At 46.3% G+C, this 19,434-nt stretch overlaps 2 protein-coding genes across 2 annotated transcripts in view; both read right to left on the bottom strand.

Moving 5' to 3' along the window:
* Nucleotides 1-19,434, bottom strand: part of LOC115460651 (oocyte zinc finger protein XlCOF6-like) — a 493,082-nt gene that overhangs the window by 164,780 nt on the left and 308,868 nt on the right. The gene's annotated exons all lie outside the window — the stretch shown is intronic.
* LOC115459982 (oocyte zinc finger protein XlCOF6-like) lies at nucleotides 180-13,925 on the bottom strand. The gene is made up of 3 exons (XM_030189848.1): nucleotides 13,910-13,925; nucleotides 12,478-13,725; nucleotides 180-1,372 (listed from the first exon to the last, which is right to left on the bottom strand). The coding sequence occupies exons 1-3, from the start codon at nucleotides 13,923-13,925 to the stop codon at nucleotides 180-182; spliced, it is 2,457 nt and encodes an 818-aa protein (XP_030045708.1).

Genomic DNA, 19,434 nt, shown 5'->3' with positions numbered 1-19,434 from the left:
CTTCTTTTCTTGCAAAATTTTTATGGCATTCTGTGCATGGAAACTCTGTTTCTCTCTGTGTTCTTTGATGTTTAAGTAATTCCCAGTGTCTGACAAACTGTTTCCCACGTTCAGTATACTGAAAAGGTTTCACTCAGAGGGCTATGTCTCCTAAAAGGCTAGGGATCTCTGATGGGCCACTAGTTTTCAGGAAAAAAATCTAATTTCTCACGTTCAGCGCGTTGAAATGGCATCTCACCTGTGTGGTTTTTCTTGTGAATTCTCAGAGAATCCTTCCGACTGAAACACTTTCCACACTCAGTACATTGAAAGGGTTTTTCTCCAGTGTGGATTCGAAAATGTTCCACCAGTCTTGATTTCAAAATGAAGCCTTTTCCACATTCAGTGCATTGAAATGATCTGCCACCTGTGTGGATTTTCTGGTGAGCTGTCAGGGAACTCTTCTGACTGAAACATTTCCCACATTCCATACATGAAAAGCATTTTTCTCCAGTGTGGATTCTAAAATGCACCACTACCTTTGATTTACAAGGAAAGCCTTTTCCACATTCAGTGCATCGAAATGATCTGTCACCTGTGTGGATTCTCTTGTGAGTTGTCAGGGAATTTTTATGACTGAAGCATTTCCCATATTCAGTGCATTGAAATGGTCTCTCACCCGTGTGGATTTTCTGGTGATTTCTCAGAGAATCCTTCCGTCTGAAACACTTTCCACATTCAGTACACGGAAAGGGTTTTTCTCCAGTGTGGCTTCTAAAGTGTTCCTCCAGTAGCGATTTCAAAAAGAAGCCTTTTCCACATTCAGTGCACTGAAATGGTTTCTCGCCTGTGTGGATTTTCTGGTGTCTTCTCAGGTTACTAATATGACTGAAAGATCGACCACATTCAGTACACAGACAAGAGATCAAAGATGTTTCTGGGGTAATGTCTCCAGAGGCTGCTGTTTTCAGGTGTGCGGTTAGTGAATGCTTATAAGAAAAATGTCTTCCATATTCAGTGCATCGAAGAGACCTAGAAAGCCCTTCTAAGGGGTTGGTCTTCTCTGATCCATGAGATTTCCTCCGTTTCCCCACTCTGTGATGGAGGTCAGAGGTCATTTGCTCACTGCAATTTCTTTGGGCGTGTATCTCTGCTCTGGGGTGTCTCTGGTGCTCAGGGATGTTTGTTTGCTCCCTGTCACTTCCCTCACACTCGGTGACTCCATTCAGTGAGTCTCCTGCAGGGTCGCTCTGTGATTGCTGCCGATTTCTGCCAGATTCTCCCCTCTCTGTCCCTTGGGAAATACTGACACGTCTTGGGTGCAGTTTCCATTTTAAAGGACGTCCTTCTCTGTTTGTCTCCTTCGCTTCTTCCTCTGTCACCTCATTTTCTGCTGGATATAAAAACAGACATTACATATTTTTTTTAAGTAATCAGACTTTATCCAGTGCCAGCCTGACTCTCCCCAAGCTTTCCTGCTTTCAGCCTCTTCTACCAGATCGACTTTCCTCCTCCTCCCCTCCCACCTCCATTTCTACTGCTGTTTCACCCTCTGTCAGCCTCATGTTTAATGTAATTTGATGTTTATATCTTGCTTATAGAAAAACACGTTCAATGCAGTTTCAATATACAAGCGCAAAAGACCTTTGACAGCATTCATGAGCATAGCTAAGATAAAAACATAGTACAACATCTAAGCCCTTACCACAGACAGAGAAAAAAACAACCTAAAACCTTCCCAAATATAAGCCCAAATGAAACCTTTTCTATACAGGAGAAAGAAGTAGCAATCACGAAGCGTAAATTGCTCAGAGAAAAGATAAACAAAAAATATTACAGGTGATTAAAATTGATACTTATCTGTTCCCTTCTCCACTACTGCCAACTCCAGACTTCGCGCCTTCTGTCTCGCTGCACCCTACGCCTGGAATAAACTTCCTGAGCCCCTACGTCTTGCCCCATCCTTGGCCACCTTTAAATCTAGACTGAAAGCCCATCTCTTTAACATTGCTTTTGACTTGTAACCACTTGTAACCACTCGCCTCCACCTACCCTCCTCTCCTCCTTCCTGTACACATTAATTGATTTGATTTGCTTACTTTATTTTTTGTCTATTAGATTGTAAGCTCTTTGAGCAGGGACTGTCTTTCTTCTATGTTTGTGCAGTGCTGCGTACGCCTTGTAGCGCTATAGAAATGCTAAATAGTAGTAGTAGTAGATACTGAAAAGTGCTTTAATGCCATTAGTCTGCTGGAAATTCCTACACTCTCATACAAATGTGGAATTGTAAACTGGCCTCTTAAAGATGTTGAAAAGCTGCAAGTATAAACAAGGAAACTTCTCCATGCCCACAAGGCCATTTATAAGAATCATTATGTGCAAAGACTGTGCATTCCCAAAGCCAAAGGAGACACGAGACACGTAGAAATAGATTATATCTAACTAGTAAAAAAGGCCCGTTTCTGTTTTAAAGGAAATGGGTGCTAGCAAGGTTATATTCATTTTTTTTTTGTAACCAAACAGTTGTTAGAAAAGTGCTATAATGAGAAGAAATAACTGTGTAGTTTGTATAATGTTGAACATGGTCCATGAGCTGGACATGCGTGTCAGGCGCCTGTGTCATGGCAGCAGGAGTAAACAGTTGCTCCCTCCTTCCGGCAGCCCTTGCAGGACCACAGGGGTGGGCAGTGAGACAGAGTGTATGTGTGTGTGAGAGTGTGGGTGTGACAGTGACAGTAAGACACAGAGAGTGAAAGACTGTGTGTGTGTGTGTGTGTGTGTGTGTGAGAGAGAGAGTGTGTCTGTGTGTGACACTGAGCTACGGTGTGCCAGAGTATGTGTGTGTGTGTGTGTGTGTGTATCTGCATGACCCCCTCCTTCCATCTGAGGTGCAGGTCCCCCCCCTTTCCGTTCGATGTTCCGCCCCCTTCCTGTGTGAGTGGCAATGTAAGGTAGCTCTGCATGACAGAGTATGCGTATGTGCATGTCTTTCCATGACCCCTCCTTTTCCATCCAAGGTGCAGGCCCCCCCCCCTTTCCGTGAAAATTGCGTCCCCCCCTCCTTCCGTTCGTCGCATTTAACCTTAGCGATCATCCCATCAGGAGATAATAGCCAGTAGAGTTACAAGCTTTGGATTAGGATTCAAATCATCTTCCTTTTCATTTCAGAGCTGCTTGTCAGGCGCCTGTATCATGGCAGCAGGAGTTAACAGTTGCTCAGGTGTGAGCCAACGTAGACAGTGCAATCCCAGCTGCAATCTGGCTTTTCGTTCCTTCTTATCTGTTGTGTCAGTGGTGGTTGGGGAGGGCGTTCGGTGAGCGCGGCAGATTCGGGAGGGCTGCAGTCTCGTCAGCTGCGAGGTTTTTGAGGGTGGTTGGTGAGCACAGCATGTTCGGGAGGGCGGCAGCCAGTCTCGAGGCTTTTTTTTTTTGTGGGCGTGCCAGTTCGTGCGATTCGATCAGCTCTGTGTTTTTTTTGAGGGCGGTTGGTGAGCATGGCAGGTTCGGGAGGGCGGCAGCCAGTCACGAGGCTTTTTTTTTATGGGCGTGCCAGTTCATGGGATTCGATCAGCTGTGTGGTTTTTTTTCTCTCACCCGGGATCACGTCATAATGCAGCCACTGACGTCATTCTGATCTACAGAGCCTAGCAGACCAACTCCGAGGGAGCCACGGTCCCAGGCAAAACAGAACATTGGAGGTGAGAATTATTATATAGGAAGAGCTACCGTCATAGACTTTCAGGCCTATTTACACAGAAAGGACACAGATATTTTGTTTATGTGAAGAGATCCATGTGAAAAGTGTCAACGTGGAGGACCAGCATCATTTTTTTTTTTGGAACAGCAGGATTGCACGGGTAGATGCGTGTTCACAATGCAGATAACAGTGTGACTTGGAGCAGCACACCGTATGCACGTGTGAAATTCAACAGCTACTGTGGACATTTGCACATATCAGCACTGTTATTTTGGTATGTTACATGTGCAGTTCCTCATGTAAAGACACTTGGGTGCTATTTACAAATCCCATTTCTGTATCCATTTCAGATACACTTGAATTTATGAATGGTTCTTGGATGGCTGGATAAGGGAGGGGAAGGAAAGATGGAGGGGGAGATGCTAGACCACGTTTGGGGGGAGGGAGGGGATATGGAGAAGGCGGAAGGCAGAACTGGGAAAGGCAGACAAGGAGGCTGATTCTGGTAGATATTAGGGTAAGAGAAGGGGGCATCATGTTACAAAAAGGGTGTGATTCTGGGAAGAAGGGGTCTGAGGCAGGCAAGTGACATTTGTATAGTGCTACTAGATGTAGCAGCACTGTGAACTAAACACGTAGGAGATTGTTAAGCAGGGAATGAGCTTACTCTAATCAAAGACAGACAAACATAGAAACCACCAGTGCAACAAAGCCCGTTTAGTCAAAAATGAAATGGGCCCTTGGAAGGCTCTTGTCTAAGCGATTTCTCCTCTTTCCCCTGCCCTCCCCTCCATGTCCAGCGATTCTTCCCTCCCCTCCATTTCCAGCAATCCTCCTCTACTACTACTACTACTTAACATTTCTAGAGCGCTACTAGGGTTACGCAGCGCTGTACAAAATAAACAAAAAGGACGGTCCCTGCTCAAAGGAGCTTACAATCTAAAGAACGAAATGTCAAGTTGGGGCAGTCTAGATTTCTTGGGTAGAGGTGTAGAGGTTAGGTGCCGAAGGCGACCTTGAAGAGGTGGGCTTTAAGCAGAGATTTGAAGATGGGCAGGGAGGGGGCCTGGCGTATGGGCTCGGGGAGTTTGTTCCATGGGTGAGGCGAGGCAGAAAGGGCGGAGCCTGGAGTTGGCGGTGGTGGAGAAGGGTACTGAAAGGAGGGATTTGTCTTGAGAGCGGAGATTACGGGTAGGAACATAAGGGGAGATGAGGGTTGAGAGGTAAGGAGGGGCTGCAGATCGAGTACATTTGTAGGTTAGTAGCAGAAGATTGAATTGAATGCGGTAACTGATCGGAAGCCAATGAAGTGACTTGAGGAGAGGGGTGATATGAGTGTATCGGTTCAGGCGGAAGATAAGACGTGCAGCAGAGTTCTGAACGGACTGAAGGGGGGATAGGTGGCTAAGTGGGAGACCAGTGAGGAGTAGGTTGCAGTAGTCAAGGCGAGAGGTAACGAGAGAGTGGATGAGAGTTCGGGTGGTGTGCTCAGAGAGGAAAGGGCGGATTTTGCTGATGTTATAGAGGAAGAAGCAATCAAGCGGAGAACTCGAACGCCCCACGGGAAAACACAGAAATAGGTAAAAAGTGGGATGTTTGACCATGGAAATACAAATCCTGGAGACAATATCATAAAAACTTCTTTACTGAAAAAAAGACTCGACACAACTGTTGTGTTTCGGCCTACAGGCCTGCATCAGGAGTCTATAAAAACATAAATCAAATAAATCTTTCAAACAAATACTTATACAGAATAAAATAATTAAATAAAACATTCAAATAAGTAATAAATATACAATAAGAGGTCAACATATAATAAAATACAACAATAAAAAAATTGATAATAAATAATGATGAACGTAAAGTCTCTAAGTGACGTATACACAGTATATATAGGTTTCCATATAATGCCTCATGGATATTTTATCTATTGTCCTTCATATATGCATGTATTTTAAGATAGTATGATCTATTTTTACATGTTTTTAATGTTTAGTCCTTCCTATAATTAGTCCCTCTTACAATTAATTATTTATTTATATGACCATTTTGTGTAATATTTTGGTGATATTATAACATCCCACATATGCATAATCTGTGTATACGTCACTCAGAGACTTTACGTTCATCATTATTTATTATCAATTTTTTTTCAATAAAGAAGTTTTTATGATATTGTCTCCAGGATTTGTATTTCCGTGGTCAAACATCCCACTTTTTACCTATAGAGGAAGAAGCGACAGGTCTTGGCTATCTGCTGGATATGCGCAGAGAAGGAGAGGGAGGAGTCGAAGATGACACCGAGGTTGCGGGCAGAAGAGACGGGGACGATGAGGGTGTTATCAACCGAAATAGAGAGTGGAGGTAGAGGAGAAGTGGGTTTGGGTGGGAAGACAAGAAGTTCGGTCTTGGCCATGTTCAGTTTCAGGTGGCGGTTGGACATCCAGGCAGCAATGTCGGATAAGCAGGCCGATACTTTGGCCTGGGTGTCTGCAGTGATGTTAGGTGTGGAGAGATAAAGCTGGGTGTCGTCAGCATAGAGATGATACTGGAAGCCATGAGACGAGATCAGGGAGCCCAGGGAAGAGGTGTAGATAGAGAAAAGAAGGGGTCCAAGGACAGAACCCTGAGGGACTTCAACAGAGAGCAGGATAGGGGTGGAGGAAGAACCATGAGAGTGTACTCTGAAGGTACGATGGGAGAGATAAGAGGAGAACCAGGAGAGGACAGAGCCCTGGAACCCAAAAGAGGACAGTGTGTCAAGAAGTAAGTTGTGATTGACAGTGACAAAAGCGGCGGATAGGTCGAGGAGAATGAGGATGGAGTAATGACCTTTGGATTTAGCAAGGAACAGGTCATTACAGACTTTGGATAGTGCCGTTTCTGTCGAGTGAAGTGGGCGAAAGCCAGATTGAAGCGGATCGAGGATGGTATGAGAGGCGAGAAAATCAATGCAACGGCTGTGAATGGCGCGTTCAAGTATTTTGGAGAGGAAGGGTAGGAGGGAGATGGGGTGGTAGTTGGAGGGACAGGTAGGGTCACGTGAAGGTTTTTTGAGGAGAGGTGTGACAACAGCATGCTTGAAGGTGTCAGGGACAGTTGCAGTGGAGAGAGAAAGGTTGAGGATATGACAGATGGCGGGGTGATAGTAGGAGAGATGGTGATAAGTAAGTTGGTGGGGATGGGGTCTGAGGAACAGGTGGTGCATTTCGAGGAGGAGAGAAGATGGGTGGTTTCCTCTTCGGTGATATCAGGAAAAGAGGAGAAGGAGGCCTGGGTTGATTGGATGAGGGAGTGGGTGATAGGATGAAGAGGAGGAGAAGGTTTAGTGGTGAATTCGAGGTTGATCTTCTGGACCTTGTCGCGGAAGTAGTCAGCCAGTGATTGAGGAGAGAGTGAGGGGGGGTGGGAGCGGAAGGCACTTTGAGGAGGGAGTTGAGGGTGGCGAAGAGACGACGAGCGGTAGAGCTGAGGGAATTAGTCAAATGAGTGTAGTAATCCTGTTTGGCGAGGAATAGGGAGGACTGGAAGGATGATAGCATGAATTTGTAGTGAATGAAGTCAGCATGGGTGCGAGATTTCCTCCATAGGTGTTCAGCTGATCGGGAGCAGGAGCGAAGGTAACGGGTGCAGGGGTTAAGCCAGGGCTAGGGATTAGTGCGCCTTGTGGGACGGGAAACAGACGGTACAAGGGTGTCTAGGGCGGAGAAGAGAGTGGCATTGTAATTGGAAACAGCCTTGTCGACAGACTCGGAGGACGTGATGGACAGCAGGAGATCAGAGATAGTAGCGGATAAGGTGGGGGGGTCAACAGCCTGGAGATTCCTGGAGGTAGTGGTTAGTGTTGGGCGGGACTGAGAGGGAAGGTGATGAAGTGTGAATGTGATCAGGTGATGGTCAGAAATGGGAAGAGCAGAGACGCAGAGATTAGAGGGCGAGCAGGTAGAAGAGAGGACGAGATCAAGACAGTGACCAGATTTGTGAGTAGGGGTGGTGAAGCTCAGTTGGAGGTTGAAGGAGGAGGTTAGGGTGAGGAATTGAGAAGCGTATGAGTCGGATGGGTTATCAGTATGTATGTTGAAGTCACCAAGAATGAGGGATGGGGATGAGGGCTCAAGAAAAACGGAGAGCCAGGCATCGAAGTCAGTGAGGAAGGAAGGGAGGGACTTATCAGGGGGGGCGGTAGATGACTGCAACTCGGAGTGGCAGCGGGTAGAATAGACGGATGGAATGGACTTCGAAGGATGAGAAGCAGTGAGACTGTGGAAGGAGGAGGGGTTGAAAATTGCAGGAGGGCGAAAGTAGTAGGCCAACGCCGCCACCGCGGCTAACTGTGCAGGGCGAATGGGAGAAAAGGTAGCCTCCGTGGCAAAGGGCTGCGACTGAGGCAGTGTCGTCGGGGGTGAGCCAGGTTTCGGTTAGGGCAAGCAGATGGAGGGAATGGGAGATGAAGAGATCATGGGTGAAGGTAAGTTTGTTGCAGATTGAGTGGGCATTCCACAGGGCACACGAGGAGGGGAGGGAGGAAGGGGGGAGGAGGGGAATGGAGATGAGATTGGAGATATCGCGGGAACGTTTGCATAGATGAGACGAGGACATGTGTGGAGGACCTGGGTTGGGATTGATGTCTCCCGCGGATAGCAGGAGAAGGAGCAAGAGAGAGCGGAGAAGGGTGGGGGAGGTAGGGCGACGAAGGCGCCGAAGGCGGGATGCGCTGAGGAGGTATGGGGAAGGGTTCATGGCAGGAAGGAGGTGTTGGAGGTTAAGAGCTAGGAAGGAGGAGGAGGACAGTAGGGATGGTGAGGTGGTGGGGGATAGGGGTAGGTAGGGTATTGCAGTAGTGAGCAGGACGGGGGGGGATGGGTAGCGAGTTCGTGTGGTAGACAGCGGAGGGAAGGGGAAGAGATTGGGGATGGATAGGGCGAGGAATAGAATGTGAATGGGGGCCATAGGTAGTGAGCGGTAGGGAGTGAGTGAGCAGGCAAGTTGGACGAGCTGGAACTAGCTGGATCAGGCGGGCTGGTACAAGTTCGATCAAACAGGCTGGAACAGCTGGAGCAGGCAGGGAGAGGCTGATCAGGCGGGCCGGAACAAGCTGGTGTAGATGGACTGGAACGAGCAGGAGAAGCTGGATCAGGTGGGGTGGAGCAAGCTGGTGCAGATGGACTGGAACGAGCAAGGGGGAGCTGGAGAAGCTAGATCAGGCTGATTGGAGCAAGCAGGATTAGGCGGGCTGGAACAGCAGGAGCAGATGGCTGCCCTCCCCTCCATGTCCCGCAACTCTGGCCTCCCCTTCATGTCCAGTGATTCTCTTCTTCCCTGCCCTCCCCTCCATATCCCAGGATTCTAGCCTCCCCTCCATGTCCAGCAATTGTCCTGTGCCTTCCCATCCGTGTCCCGCCATTCTGCCCTCCCCAGCGATTCTCCTCTGCCCTGCCCTCCCATCCGTGTCCCGCGATTCTCTCCTCTCCTCCCATCTCATCCATGTCCATCGATTCTCCTCTGCCCTGCGATTCTGTCCTCCCCTCCATCTAAGTGGCAGCAGGCAGGCTGGGCTTGCGTCGCCTCCAGCGTTCTCTCTCAGTGTCTCACCCTCCTCTGATGTCATTTCGTCTCTACGCGAGGGCGGGACAATAAGAGGGAAGGGAACGCTGGAGGTGAGTTGACGTCACCAACATGTTATGAACCCAGACAGCCAGCCAGAGAACCTTGAGGTACAAATTGTTATATAGATGACAGCAGATAAAGGCCAAATGGCCCATCCAGTCTGCCCATCCTCTGTAACCCCCAACTCTTCCTTTTCGTAACAGATCCCACGTACTTATCCCATGCAGTTCAAAATTCTAACACAGTCCTCGACTCCACAATCTCCACTTGGAGGCCATTCCACGCTTCCACCACCCTTTCCATGAAATAATACTTTCTTAGATTACTCCTAAGCCTATTCCCTCTTAACTTCGTCATATGCCCCCACGTTCCAGAGCTTTCCTTCATTTGAAAAAGGTTCACTTCCTGTACATTAATGCCCTTGAGATATTTAAGCGTTTCTATCATGTCTCCTCTCTCCCTCCTCTCTTCCAGCGTATACATGTTGAGGTACCTAAGCCTGTCCCTGTAATTTTTGTGTTCAAGACCGCTTACCAATTTGGTAGCTGCCCTCTGGACCGACTCCATCCTGTTTATATCTTTTCATAGGTGCAGTCTCCAGAACTGCACACAGTACTCTAAATGGGGTCTCACCAGAGACTTATACAAGGGCACCATCACCTCTTTTTTCCTGCTGGTCATCCCTCTTTTTATGCACCCAAGCATCCTTCTGGCTTTGACCAGAGCAGGTGGCACTTAACACAAGAACATAAGCATCGTCATACTAGGTAGACTGATGGTTCATCAAACCTAGTATCTTGTTTCCAACAGTGGCCAATCTAGCGCCAAGTACCTGGCAAGCTCCGAAGAGCTTATCCTAGAATTGAACAGAGGATTTTCTCATATCCATCTCTTTTAATTCTGCTATATCCTTTTTGAGATGCTGTGACCAGAATTACACACAATATTCAAGGTGCGGTTGCACTAAGAAAAACTGCAGTGAATGAGAACCTATATGGAGACTGACCTTGAAACAGCCATCGGCGAAACACGAATTCATGTCGGTTTGATGTGTCTCCTATGATTTTACTTGCATCCCATAATTAAGGATTTAAGAAGTAAAGATAAGTACTTGAAATATATTACACTCGTGAAGTCCCGTTTCAAATCGCAATGAAACGGGCGCTAGCAAGGCTCCCCTCCATCCCTTTGTGTCTCTGTGTGTCGTCGGCCCCCCTGCAGCCTCCGTGCGAATGTGCTGTGACCCTGGCCCTTTTGGCACGCCCCCCAGCGTCCGTGACCGTTCCGTTCCCCCCGATGCGTGTGTTGCCAGTGCACCCCCTTCCACCCCCACCGATGTCGTCGCTGCCGGCGCTCCCCCCTCTCCGAAGGCCCCCCACCCCCACCCCACTGACCTGCCGAAACAGAAGATTTCAGCGTCATGTGAATGTCCCTGCAGTAGGAACCGATAGAGTAACGTGTGCTCCACCCTCAACGTCATAACGTTTGACGCGAGGGCAGGGCCCACAGACTGTGATTTTGTGTGGCTTCAAACTTTGAACTTTCGAACCTGGCTTCAGTGACGTCAGTGCAAATAGAACATTGAGGGTGAGTTTTATATATATAGATATTGGGAAGAAAATGAAAAAAATATATATAGGCAAAGGATCAATGACGACTACATGGTCATCCTTATTCTTGCTTGGCTCAAATAATTTAGCCTAATGGTTGAAGCATGCGTATATGACGGATCCAACAGTAATTCTTTATTGGAGAGAAATATTTATTGGAGCTTTCTTCCAAAGTATACATATTGAGATCTATAAGTCTGTCACCATATGACCTATAGTCAAGACCACTTACCATTTTAATAACTGCACTCCGTAACGACTCTATCTAGTTCATACCTTTTTGAAGGTGTGGTCTCTAGAATTGTACACGATATTCTAAATGAAGTCTCACTAGAGTCTTATACAGGGGCATCATTTCCTCCTTTTTCCTACTGGCCATTCCTCTCCTTATGCATCCAAGCAGCCTTCTAACTTTCACCGTCGCCTTTTCTACCTGTCTGGCCATTTTAAGATCATCACATACGATCATACCCAAGCCCCGCTCCTCTTTCATGCACAAAACGTCTTCACCCTCCCCCCACCTCCCCAAACTGAACCCACCATCCCCTAGGGATGTTGCAGCTCAAATGCATGACTGCGCATTTTTTAGCATTAAATCCCAGATCATTCCTCTAGCTTCGCTAACTTCTTCCTCAAGTTATCCACATGTGAAACTGGGATGACTAGGAAGGTAAGCAGAAGAAGCAGAAGGACTGGTGGAAAAAGGAGAAATAAAATCTAGCTATAGGGTGATAAAATGGTACATAAGAGAAACGGAGGAAAAACAAACAGAAGGATCAGCATCGGAGACAGGTGCATAGAAAAGGTTTCTCACCTGTGTTACTTCTCAGGTGATTTTCTTGGCCTTCCTTTCTTGCAAATTTTTTATGGCATTCTGTGCGTGGAACCGATATACTCATATCACCCCTCTCCTCAAGTCACTTCACTGGCTTCCGATCAGATACCGCATCCAATTCAAGCTTCTCCTCCTTACTTACAAATGCACCCGGTCTGCTGCTCCTCACTACCTCTCTACCCTCGTCTCCCCCTACGTTCCTGCCCGTAACCTCCGCTCACACGACAAATCGCTCCTCTCAGTACCCTTCTCCACCACTGCCAACTCCAGGCTCCGCTCATTTTGCCTTGCCTCACCCTATGCCTGGAACAGTCTTCCTGAATCCCTACGCCAAGCCCCCTCCCTACCCATCTTCAAATCCTTGCTTAAAGCTCACCTCTTCAATGCTGCTTTCGGAACCTAACCTTCGAACACATAGGTTGCCCCAATCTGTCTGACCTTTCAGATTAACTGTACATTTGTCTTTTAGATTGTAAGCTCTTCGAGCAGGGACTGTCTTTCCATGTTAAATTGTACAGCGCTGCGTAACCCTAGTAGCGCTTTAGAAATGTTAAGTAGTAGTAGTAGTAGTAGAAACTCTCTCTCTCCAATGCAGGTTCTTTTATGTCTAACTAATTCTGTGTGTCCAACAAACTGCTTCCAACATTCAGGATACAGAAAGGGTTTCTCTGACAGGCCAATGTCTCCCAACACTAGTTTTCAGAATTTTTTTTTTAAATCTAGTTTCTCACATTGAAATGGCATCGTACCTGTGTGTTTTTTCTGGTGATTTCTCAGAGAATCCTTCTGACTGAAACACTTTCCACATTCGTTACATGAAAAGCGTTTTTCTCCAGTGTGGATTCTAAAATGTTTCCTCAGTCTTGATTTCAAAGCAAAGCTCTTTCCACATTCAGTACATTGAAATGGTCTCTCACCCGTGTGGATTTTCTGGTGAGTTGTCAGGGAATGCTTCTGACTGAAACACTTCCCACATTTGGTACATGAAAAACGTTTTTCTCCAGTGTGGATTCTAAAATGTTCCATTAGTTTTGATTTCGAAATAAAACCTTTTCCACATTCAGTACATTGGAATGATCTTTCACCTGTGTGGATTTTCTGGTGCATTTGCAGGGAATCCTTCCGACTGAAACATTTTCCACATTCGGTACATTGAAATGGCATCTCACCCGTGTGAAGTTTCTGGTGCACTTTCAGGGAATTCTTCCGAGTGAAACATTTCCCACATTCAGTACATTGAAATGGCATCTCATCCGTGTGAAGTTTCTGGTGCATTTCCAGGGTATCCCTTTGATTGAAACATTTACCACATTCAGTACATGGAAAATGTTTTTCTCCAGTGTGGATTCTAGAATGTTCTACCAGTTCTGATTTCCAAAGAAAGCCTTTTCCACATTCAGTGCATTTAAATGGTCTCTCACCTGTGTGGATTTTCAGATGTGTTCTTAGGGAAAGGTTATTATTGAAACATTTACCACATTCAGCACATGAAAAAGAGACCAAAGAGCTTTCAGGGGTAACGTCTCCAGATGTTTTTGTTGTTGTTGCTGCTGCTGTGTGTGTTTTCAGGTGACCTGTGAGTGAATCCTTAGACAGGAAGCCTCTTCCACATTCAGTGCATTCATGAGACCTAGAAAACCCTTCTAAGGGGTCTGTCCTCTCTGTTCCAAGAAATTCCCTCCGTTTCCCCTCTCTGTGATGGAAGTTAGAGGTTGTTTGCTCACTGTTATTATTTCGGGAGGGTATGTCTGCTCTCGGGTGTCTCTGACGCTCAGGGATGTTTGTGAGCTCTCTGTCACTTCTTTCATACTCAGTGACTCCATCTGGCGAGTCTCCTGCACGGTCTCTCTGCTTCCTCTGTGATTCCTGCCGACTTCTGCCAGATTCTCCCCTCTCTGTCCCTTGGGAAACACTAACATGTCTTGGGTGCAGTTTCCACTTTAAAGGATGTTCTTCTCTGTTTGTCTTCCTCACTTCTTCCTCTGTCACCTCATTTTCTGCTGGATATAAAAAGAGGCATTAAATATATTTTTTAGTAATCACAAATCTTTATCCAGTGCCAACCTGACTCTCCCCAAGCTTCCCTGCTTTCAGCCCTGACCTGACTTTCCTAAATCCCGCTTTCAGCCTCTTCTACCAGATCAACTCTCTCCACCCCCTCTGTTTCTGCTGTTGTTTCACCCTCTGTCAGCCTCATGTTTAATTTCATTTGACGTTTATATCTTGCTTCTAGAAAAGCTTTTCGAATGCAGTTTCAATATACAAACACAAAACACTTTGACAGCACTCACGAGTATAGATTACATAAAAACATTACACTACTTCCAGAGCCCTTCCCATAGACAGAGACAAAAAAAAAAAACCAACAAAAATCTTCCCAGATATAAGCCCAGGCAAAACCTTTTCTATACAGGAGAAAGGAGTAGTAATCAATTATAAATTACTGAAAGAAAAGTATAAAATATTACAGGTGATTAAAACTGATACTGAAAAGTGCATTAATGTAATGGAACAAGATACAAGCCATTCAGCTTTGGAATTGTAGACTGGATTCTTAAAGATCTCGAGAAACTGCAACTATGAAAAAGAAAACTTCTCCGTGCCCACAAGGCCACTTATGTTTCAGAACATTTTTGTCTGAATATTAGCTATAACAATCCAAATGGGTCAACAATCGGTATTACAGCAGAAACATACATCCCCTCCTCCCTCCCCACCATTCCCTTCCTGAAGCAACCAATAACATGGTTAGAGGTTTAGTAGTCAGTCAACTGCGTGCTGCAAGAGACAGTGTATTCCAAAAAGGGGTCCAGAGTCTTTGAAGTGGACTCCCGCGGGCGAGGAAATATCTTGGACCTCAAGTCTCTCCATGCGTGGAAGCACAATCATGTGTGTGAACCACTATTGCAGAGAGGAGTCCCCAGTGTGAAAGCCCATCCAGTAAGATAGATTTCTTGGCTATAAGTGTAGACTATGACACAAAGCCTTTCGTTCCCCATGGCATATGAGAAGTCAACGGAGGGCGTCCAAAAAGCAAAAGTGGGTCATATGCCAACCAGAGTTCCAGAGATGGGAAACCTTTTTGCAAAAGCATCCACCAAAATGCGACAACCACCGGGCAAGTCCAAAACATATGGCCCAAAGGAACTCCAATGGAACCATATTTCAGGCAAGAACCTGTGTAGGAAAGGGCCTGCCCGGGAGCCACATAAAGTCGGAGAGCAAATTTGTATTGCACTTCCCAGTGAGAAGGGTCTGAGGTTTGACCTCAAAGTGAAAATACACGAGCTTTCAAAATGATCGGAAAGCAGGGTAGTAGACAGGTTTGTCTCCAAAGTGTTGCTATGTGAGCATAATTGAGTTCAGTCATGGAGGGCGCCCATCTCTAAGGACGGCTCCGTAAAGGGGCGTCCCCGACCGTATTATCGAAACAAGATGGGCGTCCATCTTTCATTTCGATAATACGGTCGGGGACGCCAAAATCTCAACATTTAGGTTGACCTAAGAGATGGAAATCAGGGACGCAAACAAACTGGGCAACACAATAATAATGGGGGATTTCAATTACCCGCATATAGACTGGGTTAATGTAACATCTGTACACGCAAGGGACATAGGATTTCTTGATGAAATCAAGGACAGCTTCATGGAACAGCTAGTTCAGGAGCCGACAAGAGAAGGAAAAATACTAGACTTAGTCCTTAGTGGTGCTCATGATCTAGTGCAGGGGGTAACGATACGAGGGCCGCTTGATAACAGTGATCATAATATGATCGGTTTTGATATTGGCATTGAAGGAAGTGAAACTAGGAAATCAAGTACGCTAGCGTTTAACTATAGAAAAGGTGATTACGACAAAATGAGAAAAATGGTGAAAAAAAAGACTGAAAGGAGCAGCTCGCAGAGTAAAAAACTTGCATCAGGCGTGGATGCTGTTTAAAAACACCATCCTGGAGGTTCAGGACAAATATATTCCACGTATTAGAAAAAAGGGAAAAAAGACTAAACGTCAGCCGGCGTGGCTAAACAGTAAGATAAAGGAAATCATTAGAGCCAAAAAACAATCCTTCAGAAAGTGGAGAAGAGAACCAACTGAAAGTAACAGGATAGATCATAAGGAATGCCAAGCCAAATGCAAAGCGGAGATAAGGAGGGCAAAAAAGGACTTTGAGAAGAAATTAGCGTTGGAAGCAAAAATACATAGTAAAAACTTTTTTAGATACATTAAAAGCAGGAAACCGGCCAAAGAGTCGGTTGGGCCGCTGGACGAAAATGGTGTTAAAGGGGCGATCAAGGAGGACAAAGCCGTAGCGGAGAAATTAAATGAATTCTTTGCTTCGGTCTTCACCGAGGAGGATTTGGGGGGGACACCGGTGCCGGAAAGAATATTTGAAGCGGGGGAGTCGGAGAAACTAAACAAATTCTCTGTAACCTTGGAGGATGTAATGGGTCAGTTCAGCAAGCTGAAGAGTAGTAAATCACCGGGACCTGATGGTATTCATCCCAGAGTATTAATAGAACTAAAAAATGAACTTGCGGAGCTACTGTTAGAAATATGCAATCTGTCCCTAAAATCGAGTGTAATACCGGAAGACTGGAGGGTAGCCAATGTTACTCCGATTTTTAAGAAAGGTTCCAGAGGAGATCCGGGAAATTATAGACCGGTGAGTCTGACGTCGGTGCCGGGCAAGATGGTGGAGGCTATTATTAAGAATAAAATTGCAGAGCATATACAAAAACATGGACTGATGAGACAAAGTCAGCACGGATTTAGTGAAGGGAAGTCTTGCCTCACCAATCTAATGCATTTTTTTGAGGGGGTAAGCAAACATGTGGACAATGGGGAGCCGGTTGATATTGTATATCTGGATTTTCAGAAGGCGTTTGACAAAGTGCCGCACGAAAGACTCCTGAAGAAATTGCAGAGTCATGGAATCGGAGGTAGGGTATTATTATGGATTAAGAACTGGTTGAAAGATAGGAAGCAGAGAGTAGGATTGCGTGGCCAGTATTCTCAGTGGAGGAGGGTAGTTAGTGGGGTCCCGCAGGGGTCTGTGCTGGGTCCGTTGCTTTTTAATGTATTTATAAATGACCTAGAGATGGGAATAACTAGTGAGGTAATTAAATTCGCCGATGACACAAAATTATTCAGGGTCGTCAAGTCGCAGGAGGAATGTGAACGATTACAGGAGGACCTTGCGAGACTGGGAGAATGGGCGTGCAAGTGGCAGATGAAGTTCAATGTTGACAAGTGCAAAGTGATGCATGTGGGTAAGAGGAACCCGAATTATAGCTACGTCTTGCAAGGTTCCGCGTTAGGAGTTACGGATCAAGAAAGGGATCTGGGTGTCGTCGTCGATGATACGCTGAAACCTTCTGCTCAGTGTGCTGCTGCGGCTAGGAAAGCGAATAGAATGTTGGGTGTTATTAAGAAGGGTATGGAGTCCAGGTGTGCGGATGTTATAATGCCGTTGTATCGCTCCATGGTGCGACCGCACCTGGAGTATTGTGTTCAGTACTGGTCTCCGTATCTCAAAAAAGATATAGTAGAATTGGAAAAGGTACAGCGAAGGGCGACGAAAATGATAGTGGGGATGGGACGACTTTCCTATGAAGAGAGGCTGAGAAGGCTAGGGCTTTTCAGCTTGGAGAAGAGACGGCTGAGGGGAGATATGATAGAAGTGTATAAAATAATGAGTGGAATGGATCGGGTGGATGTGAAGCGACTGTTCACACTATCCAAAAATACTAGGACTAGAGGGCATGAGTTGAAGCTACAGTGTGGTAAATTTAAAACGAATCGGAGAAAATTTTTCTTCACCCAACGTGTAATTAGACTCTGGAATTCATTGCCGGAGAACGTGGTACGGGCGGTTAGCTTGACGGAGTTTAAAAAGGGGTTAGATAGATTCCTAAAGGACAAGTCCATAGACCGCTATTAAATGGACTGGAAAAATTCCTCATTTTTAGGTATAACTTGTCTGGAATGTTTTTACGTTTGGGGAGCGTGCCAGGTGCCCTTGACCTGGATTGGCCACTGTCGGTGACAGGATGCTGGGCTAGATGGACCTTTGGTCTTTCCCAGTATGGCACTACTTATGTACTTATGTACTTATGGTCGACCTAAATGTTGAGATCATCGACCTTAGAGATGGGTGACCTCGGTTTTCGGCGATAATGGAAACCGAGGACGCCCATCTCAAAAACGACCAAATCCAAGGCATTTGGTCGTGGGAGGAGCCAGCATTCTTAGTGCACTGGTCCCCCTGACATGCCAGGACACCAACTGGGCACCCTAGGGGGCACTGCAGTGGACTTCACAAATTGCTCCCAGGAGCATAGCTCCCTTACCTTCTGTGCTGAGCCCCCCCAAAACCCACTCGCCACAACTGTACACCACTATCATAGACCTTAGGGATGAAGGGGGACACCTAGATGTGGGTACAGTGGGTTTCTGGTGGGTTTTGGAGGGCTCACATTTACCACCACAAGTATAACAAGTGGGGGGGGGATGGGCCTGGGTCTGCCTGCCTAAAGTGCACTGCACCCACTAACAACTGCTCCAGGGACCTGCATACTCCTGTGATGGAGCTGGGTATGACATTTGAGGCTGGCATAGAGGCTGGAAAAAAATGTTATTTAATTTTTTTTGGGGGGTGGGAGGGGGTTGGTGACCACTGGGGGAGTAAGGGAAGGTCATCCCCGATTCCCTCCAGTTGTCATCTGGTCATTTCGGGCACCTTTTCGAGGCTTGGTTGTGAAACAAAATGGACCAAGTAAGGTTGGCCAAATGCTCGTCAGGGACATCCTTCTTTTTTCCATTATTGGCCGAGGGCGCCCATCTCCTAAGCACTCCCCCGTCCCGCCTTTGGTACGCTGCTGATACGCCCCTGGGAACTTTGGTCATCCCTGCGACGGAAAGCAGTTGAGGAAGCCCAAAATCGGCTTTCGATTATGCCGATTTAGGCACCCCTGAGAGAAGGACGCCCATCTCCCAATTTATGTCGAAAGATGGGCGTCCTTCCCTTTTAAAAATGCCCCTGATACTGGGTCAGACCAATGGTCCATCTAGCCCAGTATCCTGTTTCCAACAGTGAACAAACCAGGTCACAAGTACCTGACAGAAACCCAAATTGTGGCAACATTCCATGCTGCCAATGCCAGGGCAAGCAGTTGCTTCCCCATGTCTGTCTCAATAGAAGATTATGGACTTTTCCTCCAGGAACTTGTCCAAAACTTTTTTAAACCCAGATATGCTAACCTCTGTTACTACATCCTTCGGCAAAGCATTCCGGAGCTTAACTACTCATCGAGTAAAAATATTTCTTCCTATTTGTTTTAAAAGTATTTCCATGTAACTTTATTGAGTGTCCCCTAGTCTTTGTACTTTTAGAACGAGTAAAAAATGATTTATGTCTACTCGCTTTACACCACTCAGGATTTTGTAGACCTCAATCATATCTCCCCTCATCCATCTTTCTTCCAACCTGAAAAGCCCTAACCTCTTTAGCCTTTCCTCATAAGACAGGAGGAGTGGCCTAGTGGTTAGTGCATTGGACTTTGATCCTGGGGAACTGAGTTTGATTCCCACTGCAGCTCCTTATGACTCTGGGCAAGTCACTTAACCCTCCATTGCCCCGGTACAAATAAGTACCTGAATATACTATGTAAACCGCTTTGAATGTAGTTGCAAAAACCACAGAAAG

This window comes from Microcaecilia unicolor, chromosome 1, assembly GCF_901765095.1.
Source record: "Microcaecilia unicolor chromosome 1, aMicUni1.1, whole genome shotgun sequence".
In the NCBI taxonomy this organism is placed as follows: domain Eukaryota; kingdom Metazoa; phylum Chordata; class Amphibia; order Gymnophiona; family Siphonopidae; genus Microcaecilia; species Microcaecilia unicolor.
The sequence above is the reverse complement of the archived record's forward strand: the minus strand, read 5'-3'. Positions and strand labels throughout refer to the sequence as shown.